Raw genomic sequence first — 10,726 nt, 5'->3', positions numbered from 1 at the left:
TCTTCTTGTATTGAATACTTAAAAATTTTCCATTTTTACTTATTTTATAGGATTCTACTGGCCGTTTTCATCAAGTGTGGTATGATAACCCGCAGAGCATTTCTTTAAAGGCAGCATTTATACAAACCCGTGGCTTACGAGGCATTGGCATGTGGAATGCAAACTGTCTTGACTACTCTGGAGACGCTGTAGCCAAACAGCAAACTGAAGAAATGTGGAAAGCATTAAAACCGAAGCTGTGACAGACTTGAACATCCACTGTCAAACTATTAAGATTTAGAAAATGATGTGTATAAATAGATGTAGTTTCTTGAAGAGGTAAAAAATGTATACATTGTTTGTCATGTTGCTATACGTTTTACTTATTACTATAATCAAAAACATAAAAAATAAAGAGATGCTTTGATTGTTGAATTTGAAAGATACATATATATTGATATCTTCAGTGTCCAGAAATATAAAGATAAGAAACAAATCACTTACTTTCTTAAATATTCCTTTATAAGATGTTTTAATACTATAATTAGGAACAATTGCTTTCAAAATTTAATTAGGCTAATTTTTCCCCATGATATTAAAATATATGCTTACAAATCGATTCTAATTTTTAAAATATATATAATTCGAAGTAGAAATTGTTTATTGCTTAGAATAAATTTTTATAAACCTTGTCTTTGAGAAGCAGTTTGCTCTGTACTTTTTTGTTTTTTAGTAAATCTAAATTTAAAATCTGCGATTTATTCTCCTCTTTAGGTCCATCAAACTACTGGAAATAATTTTCCTGCTCCAGGACTCCATGTAGTCTTATGTTCTCTGAGGCATTTGAATTAAACTCAAACCTCCAGAGGAAAAAAATATAAAGTATTAAAATACTCACAAAATCAAGAAGATACTTTATTAATATTTTGAATTAGTATGTTAGACCCATGTAATATTTTCCAAATAAATTTTTTATGTGGTTATATCTGATATTTTACAATAGGAAAAACTTGCTGTTGAAACTGAATCTATCCTTTGTCATTTACCCCTCCAATTATTAATATCCCTTCACTATGGATATCTATACTTTATTTCTTGGCTAGTTTTCTTTTCAGTGGTCAATTTTTTTCTTTTTCTATATCTTCATTTTACTTTTAATTATTAAAAGACATTGGTTTCTCAAGTTGTTTCTCTTTCTAAAGAGAAATTTTGTACAAAGAACTTTTCTAAATGTACAGAGGTCTTTGTTCTCTTTCTCAAGTCAATTAAGAACACTGTGTTGCACTTCTTAGTTCCTATAAATACTTAAATTAAAAGTTGGCACCCTGGAACTCTGAATTTACATAAATATTGCTTTCCCTATACATTTATTCTCTCCAAATGGAAATAAATGATGATTTGATTATGTGTTATGAGAATATTTCATTTCCTACTTGCATAATTATTTATGGCAGCGTAAAGTCAACCATTTTCCATATTATTTGCTTCATTTCTAATATCTTGTATTTCTAAAATAAATTACTAAAAATAAATTACTAATAAATTCTTAGACACTAATCTCTATCATAGCTCTGTATGCATGTTCAATATCTCTATTCTTTTATATTTCCAGACTGCTTTTAATTAAAATTAATGAATAAATTAAACAGTCTATTTATATGTGAATATGTTCATATTTACTAAACTACATGATTTTTTAATAGTTGCTTTACAGTCATATTAGCAATTAAATTTTAAGACTTTAAAAATGAAAAGTATAAAATATAGTACAGTTAAATATGTAATAGACTAGAAACAATGAAAATAACCCAGTACAACCATATTGCTTTTATACATCTAATATTTCATGAAACTCTCTGTAATATCCATATGAAAAATAAACCTTATGATTTACATAAAACATTGCCAAGAACAACAAAGGTAATCTATGGCTATGCTACCCTGAACCATCCTGTCTGATCTCAGAAGCTAAACAGGGTTGGGCCTGGTTAGTACGTGGATGGGAGACGACCTAGGAAGACCAGGTGCTGTAGGCATAAAAAATAAGGCACTGTAAACTGACAAGGTCCTTGCAACCTGTGAGGTCAACCAAGGGTTGCCTTGCCTAAAAAGAAAGGAAGGAAGGAAGAAAAGAAAGAAAGAAAAAAAGAGAACAACAAAGGTTAAACAAATTTTCAAATATTTAATTGTTTAGACTAATAAAAGTTTTAAATTAACGTACCTACTTGAGGCTGTAAAGATGTATTAATTTTATTCTGTGCCAGTTCAGCTTTCAATGTGCGTACATTGGATATTGCTTGTTTTCTCATCTATAAAAAGAATTACCTTTAAAAAATGAACTTCATTTTGCTCGCTAAAATAACATTGTCATGTAAATAAGGGTTTTTGTAGCTTAACTCTTCTCATTTTCCTTCAATGCCTTCACTCCCACTGGATTAGTATGGTAAATGAATGTATAAGTCATAAGTCCTGTTAAATAAGCAAGCATGCTATTTACTGCTAGATAAGCTATCATAATTTTGTTTATTAGTATACAGTCATAATAAAATTAAAATTAAAATATCATAAAAAATAGATTGAAAATAAATTTTATCTTTTGTGGAAGTTTCAAAATATGTTCTAAAGTGTAAAGAAATAGTAAAAAACAAAAAACAAAAAACAAAAACCCAAAATCGAAAAAACAAAATTACTAAAAACCTTAATTCCCAATCCTCAGAAACCCAATAGGCATGTAATAAAAGTGTTACTCTGTGGCAAGCCCTCTTCTAAGTGGATTAACCTCTTTGATTCTTTCAAAAATTTTATTGAGGCAGATACTATTACTTAACCTCATTTTACAGCTGAGGAAACCGAAATGCTTAGTAGTTAAGTAACGTACTCCAAGTATAAAACTGGTATAAAACAAGTATAAAACTGGTATAAAACAAGTATAAAACTGGTACCTGGCACAGCCAGGATTCAAACTCAAACAACCTGGTGCCAGCATCCTTATTATTTCATATACCATCTTTACACCAGCAGCATTCGCATCACTTGCAAGCTTCTTAGGAATGAAGAATCTCAGGCTTTACCCCAGACCACTGAGTCAGATCATACTTCCAAAGGATCCACCCTCCAGTGATGTCATATTAAACTTAAAGCACTGCTTATGCTAGACTAATTTGAATATGGTTGCAACAGATTCAGGCTAGGTTTTCTGTCCCTTAGTTCTGAATCTTACAGGTAAGTTTGGGTAAACAATTCAGAAATCAATAATACATACTAATAATGTGTACTATATATCAGTTAGGCACTATGGTTAAATGTAGAATTTTTTCCCCCAGTGTAAGCTGAAAATTTGGTTCTCAATTTCCTATTAGTCTTTCCTGTTTTTGTACTAGATTCTAATATGGATTTCAACCATTCATAAGTGATATTTATAATGATAAAATAAACAAAGATGGTGAGACTTAATGTGTACACTTTCCAAAAGAAGTGTTTCTATTACTCCCTTTTACCCACCCAACATCCTTAAGTGTAGTTTCCACTTTGACTTTCTCTCCATTTTTTGAATACATAGTTTTTATTCATTGAACAAATTATTTTTTTTACTGCATACCATATAAGACTACTAAATATTCATATTTGTTAAAAATTGTCCCTTGCCCTTCTTCTTTTTTGCACCTTAAGTTTTAAGCTTCTCAATGCCCAGCCAAGGCTCGCCTTGAGAATGTTGCTAGTTAAAAGGGTCTAAGCTGTGCTGTGCAATACAGTAGTCATTTGCCACATGCAGCTATTTAAATTTAAATGAACTACAATTAAATACAATTTAAAATTCAGTCCTTAGTCACTCGGAAGGCTACATTTCAAGTGCCCAATAACCTCTGTCTCTAGTGGCTACCTTAGCATACACTACAGGTATGAATCACTCCTATCATCACAGAAAGTTCTCTTGGAAGTGCCTCTTCTAGAAAGAGGTCGTTATTCTGTGTCATAAAGCCATTTCTGATAAAGAGGTGAATTGAGAGCATTCGTGTAAGTATACATATGAAAATGACTGGAGAGAGATAATTACCCAAGAGGAGGAAAAACAAATGAGAGTTCAGAGAGCTCAGTGGTTTGTGAGACTTTTGATTTATGAATGACCCTAGTACATGAAAACTACCCCTTTTAAATGTTCCATTGAGACTTTATACTGATTGACAGGGTACTTTTTAAAAAAATTCTCACTGGAATTTTCCTAAATTTTACTCTGGCCTTGTTGTAACATGCATCTTTTCAGGAGTTAGTTGTTGTTACTGCATTTTTTTCACTTGTGCTGTTTGTTATTAAGGCAACAATTTTAAGACTGTCGATCCTTCCTACTCTTATACTATTGACACCCAAAGTTAAAACATCAAAATACTTTATTTCAAGATAAATTTTATAATCTCATTAGGAGAGATGCAAATTACCTTAACTTCTATGATGAGATTCATTTTGTCAGTATCCAATTTTCTCTTAAGTTGGTCAATTGCATGCTGTACTTCAGTGATCTGAATTATAAGGTAATTCTGTGTGAGATATACAAAGACATCTTTATTAAGGATAACGTCTATACATATTTATTTTTAACTGACTTGCTGACAGAAACTACAATGTGTTAACAAATATCAAAAGAGCAAATAACGAAAATAACCTATTCCATAAAATAAACTTATTGCTTTGGAGTAAATTACTACGACCTAATTTCCTACATTTGAGGGACTACTTTCTCTTTTGTTCTACTACCATTATTCATGTATTATAAAAATAGATATTTGTAAAAGTTGCCATTAAATTAGTACTCATAAATAACAACTATTACTATGAAAGAAATATGTAATTTTAAGATATTAGCAATGTTTTTTTGAAATTAATGAGCTTTATTAGCTGAATAAAATTAGAATTACTTTAACATATTTAATAATGACATAGTATATTTTATATAAGAAAACTTATTTGCCACAAGAAAACCTATTGAATATAAGAAGCCTTTTAGTCACTTTTGTTCAAAAAGTTTATGAGGTATCATATCAGCAAAGAAATTATTTAAAATATTAAGCTGACTTAGTGAAAAAAACATGACCGTATATTGAATTTGATAAAACATAAGACAAAAAGTATCATCTATGCTAAAAGTATCAGCTAATATGAACAGAGCATTACTTGAACTTATTTGGACTTTATATTAAATTTATCTAAAATAGTAAACTTTTACTCATAGAAACAGAGAACAGATTGGTGGTTGCTAGGGGTTGGGAGTGGGGGAAATATGTGAAAGGGTACAAATTTCTAGTTATAAATAAGTTTTGGTGATGCAATGTACAGTATGGTAACTACAGTTAACAAAAGTGTATTTGAAAGTTGTTAAGAGAGTATATCTTAAAAGTTCTCATTACCAGAAAAAAGATTTTGAGGTGATAGATGTTAACTAGACTTATTTTGGTAATCAATTCACAGTATATACATATATCAAATCATTGTGTTATACACCTTAATACAATATTATGTCAATTATATCTCAATAAAACTGGGAAAACATAAACAAGGAAACAATATTTCATCATGTCTAAAGTTAAATCTGTACTCTTAATCATGATTAACATATTATAAAATCTTTTTTGGATAAGTGGGATAAAGCAACAAAAATTAAACTGATAAATAAAATGGCCTCTGGAATTTGTTATTTAATTATATGGTGAAATTACTCAATTAAAAAATAAACTTCATGTCTCTGATCTTTCACGATTCAAGACTATCTTAAGAAAAAAATGGATTGACAAAATGTAATTTAATAATTTCTTTAGACATCGATACCTTTAGATTCCATGGATGCGATTGACACTCCCCCTTCTCCTGCACTAAAAAAGAGGAATGCAGTAAACACTGTTCATCCTCCCACTGTATTTCAGCATGTGTTGATCTCTTTCCCATAGAATCAGAGAAAGCGACCCTGTCCTCAGGTACAGAGGTACATCCTAATTGGTGTAAGTCAGCGCATAGCATTCCCTGATAATTATCAGTCCACTGTAGGCTTGGTTGATGACCCCACCAGGCAAAAGGGAAAGTTTTGTATATTCTATGCACCTGAGAGAGGGTCTCTCTTAGATTGGAGGCATATAGCTCAACTTGCCATTGGCACCTCTATTGTTACAATGAAGGAAAGCAGTCTTATAATGAAACCAACACTTGAAAATAATAGGGAGATATCAGAAGCACCAATGCTCTTAAAAGACCATTAAGCTGTTGATTGTATCTCCTCAGTACCCATTCTATGAGACCCATAAATTTTCTTATTGTTTAAGCCAGATTAAGTCACAGTTTTTTACCTGTAACCCAAAGCATCCTAAATATGATAATACTGACAATTATAAATCATATATTTTGAACAGAACTTCAATATAATGTGAACACATTTAGAAGCACCTTAGAGTCTGTTATATTTGCCAGATTCTTTGGTCTCATTTTGATCTCCCTGGCTTCAAGCTGCATGAGCAATTTTTTATAATAAAGTTCCAAATCTTCTCGAAGTTTTGTTAAAACCTCCTCCAGTGATGCTGTGACTTTCTTTGTTTCAAAATGCTTTTTCTTCCAACCATCACAGGCTATAAGAGAGCGAAGGTCATAGTTTCAGTCTGACTAAAGAATTCAACTTTTCAACCTGGAAAGGACCTTAGATTTAATTTAAACCCTTTTACTCCTCTTGTCCTCCTCCCTTACATGGTGAGGAAATCAGAGCTAAGAACAGAAATGTTTATTGGGTAATAAAAGTACTTTTCTACAAATATAGTAAAATAGTGGTAAATCCAGGAACCATAAACGAGTTCTTCAAGTTTGTAATTATTTTGAGAAAATCTTTATTAAAAAGATTTCCAATTGCCAAATGTGTATAATTTTGATTACTTTTCCATAATCTGATTTGATTATGGTAAAGTTATTTATATAATTATAACTATGAAAAAAGAGGCATAATTTTTCTTGTTTTTCTTTATTTTTTCAGCTCCCAAAATGACGTATGTTTTGTGATATAAGCTGATTCTGATTCATCATTTATCAAAATTATTCCAACTACATCCCCAAAATTGTGTGGGGTAGAATTTCTCAAATCTGAGATTCTTAATTACAAATTCAGCACTGCCAACTAGGAAATCAGTGTGGCGCCAATGAGATTCTAAGTACAAACTTAACAGCAACATAAACTACATGCTAGCATACTAGAATATGTTTTTTTTTTAAGATTATCAAAGAAATGCAAACCCCATATTAAATTCTATATGATGATTTGATTAAAATTATATAACTATATGGAACTTAACTAAAAAATTTAACTATTGCCCTATATCTAATCCTCATGCCCTATATATTATGCATTATCTTTCTAACTGGTCTCTGCTTCCATTCTTGCCTCTGTACAGTATATTCCACATAGTAGTCATTCTGATTTTTCTAAAATATTTTTTAAATCATGTAAATCCCTAGCTTAAAAATCCTCCAATGGCTTCCTATCTTATTTAGAAAAAAGTCCAAATTCCTTGAATCGGCCTATTTCTTGCTCAACTTTTGATTTAATCTCCTTCTAAATTTCCTACTTATATATCACGCTCCAGCCATACTGGCCTTGTTTTGGGTCCTAAGACCACAAGCTCATTTCTTTCTCCGGACCTTGACATTTAGTGTTCCTTCTGTTTAAACTGTTTTTCCCTATCTCTTCGCATGTCTGCCTCCTTATTAATAAAATCTTAATAATATCTCCACAGAAATGTCATCCTTGGAAATCCTACTTAGAGCATCTGTCCTGCCCCATCATTCTGTATTATGTTCTTTTAAATAATATTCTTCTCAACTCTAATCAATAGCTGATATTATCTTACTTATTTGTTTCCGTTCCCCACAGCCACCACCCCCTTTAGAAGCAAGCTCCTTAAGAGCAAGGCAATTTGTCTTATTTACTGCTGTGTCCTCATCATATAAAACAATGCTGGGAATTGAGGCACATAGTAGGCTCAATAAATATTTGATGGCTGCTACATGCCTTGAACTTAAAACATTCCTTGTTTAAGTAGAAAGTGACTGATCATTTTCATTTTATAAAGAGAAAGAGTGACGTGCAAAATACCTTGCCTTAGTAAAAGACTGATCTGGTATTAGAGTCCTGGTCCTGTGATTTCTAGTTCATTGCTCCAATTTGTTTGATGAAATTTCTTGTTTAATATTACAAGGCTAAGTTATCGCTACCATTCCAAGGATTCATTTAATATTAGGAGGTAGAACCTTCAGAAATATCTCCTGACATTGTCAGTGCTAGTATCGAAGCAATAATTTTGCTGTAAATTGAGAATCCTAAAACCAGTTAATTTCCATATATACTTTTTACCCTTATAATCTCCAAGTACAATCCAACATGCAGGCCTCCCAAATCACTTAACGTCTCTCAAACCATTATCCTACACTTTCTCTTCTCTGACTCATTTTTCTATTTCCACCAGTCCTAACAACATTTTTTATTGTAAGAAAACAATCTACTTTTCCTACCTAATGTCTTTCATTTATTCATTTTAGCCAAGCAGACTGACATACATATGAAAAATTAAGCATCCAGGGGAGACTAAGGACTCAAAGAAGCCTCCTAGAGTAAGTGATGTCTAACCTGAAATTGAACGATTAGTAGAAAATAGCCAGGTGAACTGAGAAGAAGGGGACAGAAGGAGAAGATAAGACAAGCAGGTGAGATGGCAGAGGGAAAACCATGCCTGAAGACCTGCAGCAAGAGGAGGCGCACCTCAGATTCTCGTATACCTAACACTTTTCCTGGAAGCCTTTCTTGATCTCTTCCACCTCATTTAGGTGTTTCTCCTCTGTTTCCTATGCATAGAGTTCTGCAATTCCTTTATCACAGCATTCACCAGGAGGTATCATTACTGCCTAACTTGATTATCGTTTTCCCACTGGGCTGTAAACTCTTTGAGGGCAGTGACAAGATTGTGCCTGCATATTAGTATCTCCTCAGCCCCTAGAACAGTGACTAAATTCAGCAGGCAATTAATAAATACTTATTTAGTAAATGAATAGAAGAATGAAGAAAAAAATAAATGTCATTTATGATAAATATTTGAATTTTAATAAAAAACAACCTATGTGAACCATGTTGTGTTTATTGTATAAAATAGTTGAACAATAAATACATGTTTTCTGTATTGATCTTATATCAATAGTATACCTTACCACTTAAACAGTAAAATAGTAAATATTAAAAAGTATAAGTTCCATAAAACTTGTTTTCTTTACAGTGACAAAAGAGGTAATAAACTTTACCATGACATCGCTTCAATTTGCTTTCTTCATACAGCTTTTCCACTTTTCTTATTAGCTCTTCTCTAATTCTTTCCAAATGTCTTCTTTCTTCCTTTACTTGTTTCATTTGTTCTATAATCTCCTCTCCTAAAATATTATAACCAATAATCATCAATGTCTAAGAGATGGTTCATTTCCTGAAATATAGTATGTAAAACTTAAAAAGTGTTTAAAATGGAAGAATAAATTTTACTCAAATTCTGTTTTTCTTCCTGCAATATAGTATTTATCCCTTTGGAAAACATTGAGGAGTCATTTCAGTTTCTAGGAGTGATACATAAGGGATTTACATATATGTAAAGAATACAATATGTCTCATCTACGTTTACATATATTTGTAAAACTGGGTATAGCCCAAGTAGTTGTATTTTTTGGTTTAATTCTTTTGGTAAATTTATCTTGGACCCAAAGTTATTGTATTTAAATTTTACATAGAGAATGTAAATTTTAGAGTATATTTTTAAAGCAGAAATATTACTGACTAAACATATGCAGCAATCGACATAAAATTCTATACTTTAAAATAATTTAACTTTTGTGTGGTAAAATATACATAATAAAATTACCAGTTTAACCATTTTCAAATGTACAGTTCGAGGGCATTACATACATTTACAATGTCATAAAATCATCACCACCATCCATCTCCACAATTTTTTTTAACTTCCCAAACTTAAACTCTGTACTCATCAAACAATAATTCCTCATTAACATCATTTAACTTTACCTCAAAGAATTATCTGTACATACAATATCATCATACTTACTCTCCATCTGTAATAAAGAAATTTCAGTCATTCCTGGAGAAAAAACAGGCTGACGAGGAAGTAGAGGAAAATCAATATGATCTGGTAGGGTGATACACTTTTTTTTACCTATCTGTAAAAAAAAAAAAAAACCATGAAAATCAGTAAAATTTGGCAGGGTGATACTATTTTTCACCTATATGTAAACATCTGGTAATATATAACAGTAATGCATTTTTTTCTTACTTATATGGTGATGAACTCCCAAATCAATATTTATACCTATAGACTCTTGTGCTCGGGTTTCTCTATTCCTCTATTACTTGGACATTATACATGGGGACTTCAAACTTAAATTTTTTTAAAAAAAGAATACATTATTGCTTTGTAAACATGATTTCCATCCAACACTTTCAATCTTAGTTACTTCTTATGGTAACATTTAAAATTTTCTAAGGTGACTATTGAATTTTTTTCATCTTGAGCCAACTTTGATCACTGGTATTTGCTTAGAAAATTGGGACTTTCTATTACATTTTCAAAGTTTAGTATACATTTTATTTCATATATTTTATCTACTCTGTATTTGTGTTTATATCACCTTCATCTTTCCTAAGTTTTGTGTTTCTGCCCTTTTTTTGATAAACTAC

The 10,726-nt window shown here is 31.2% G+C and overlaps 2 protein-coding genes across 3 annotated transcripts in view; one reads left to right on the top strand and one right to left on the bottom strand.

Annotated features, from left to right (window-relative positions):
- Positions 1-1,397, top strand: part of CTBS (chitobiase) — a 17,061-nt gene extending 15,664 nt beyond the window's left edge. The window contains exons 7-8 of one of the 2 annotated variants that reach the window (XR_002779245.1): positions 51-318; positions 754-1,397. Coding sequence is in view for 1 of the 2 variants with exons in the window: in XM_011355568.2 (XP_011353870.1) it covers positions 51-242 (192 nt within the window). In the remaining variant the exon portion in view is untranslated. Of the gene's footprint in view, positions 1-50 lie in introns of both variants that reach the window. The other variant, XM_011355568.2, reaches the window with a different exon arrangement.
- Positions 1,398-2,200: 803 nt separating this feature from the next.
- The window catches only part of SPATA1 (spermatogenesis associated 1), a 34,262-nt gene continuing 25,736 nt past the window's right edge, over positions 2,201-10,726 (bottom strand). Inside the window, 5 exon segments of the mRNA XM_023528129.1 lie at positions 2,201-2,231; positions 2,233-2,288; positions 4,413-4,511; positions 6,406-6,584; positions 9,292-9,417. Coding sequence (XP_023383897.1) covers positions 2,201-2,231; positions 2,233-2,288; positions 4,413-4,511; positions 6,406-6,584; positions 9,292-9,417 — 491 coding nt within the window.

This window comes from Pteropus vampyrus, unplaced genomic scaffold, assembly GCF_000151845.1.
Source record: "Pteropus vampyrus isolate Shadow unplaced genomic scaffold, Pvam_2.0 Scaffold22, whole genome shotgun sequence".
Lineage (NCBI taxonomy): Eukaryota > Metazoa > Chordata > Mammalia > Chiroptera > Pteropodidae > Pteropus > Pteropus vampyrus.
Note: the sequence above shows the minus strand (reverse complement) of the source record. Positions and strands in the feature narration are given on the sequence as shown.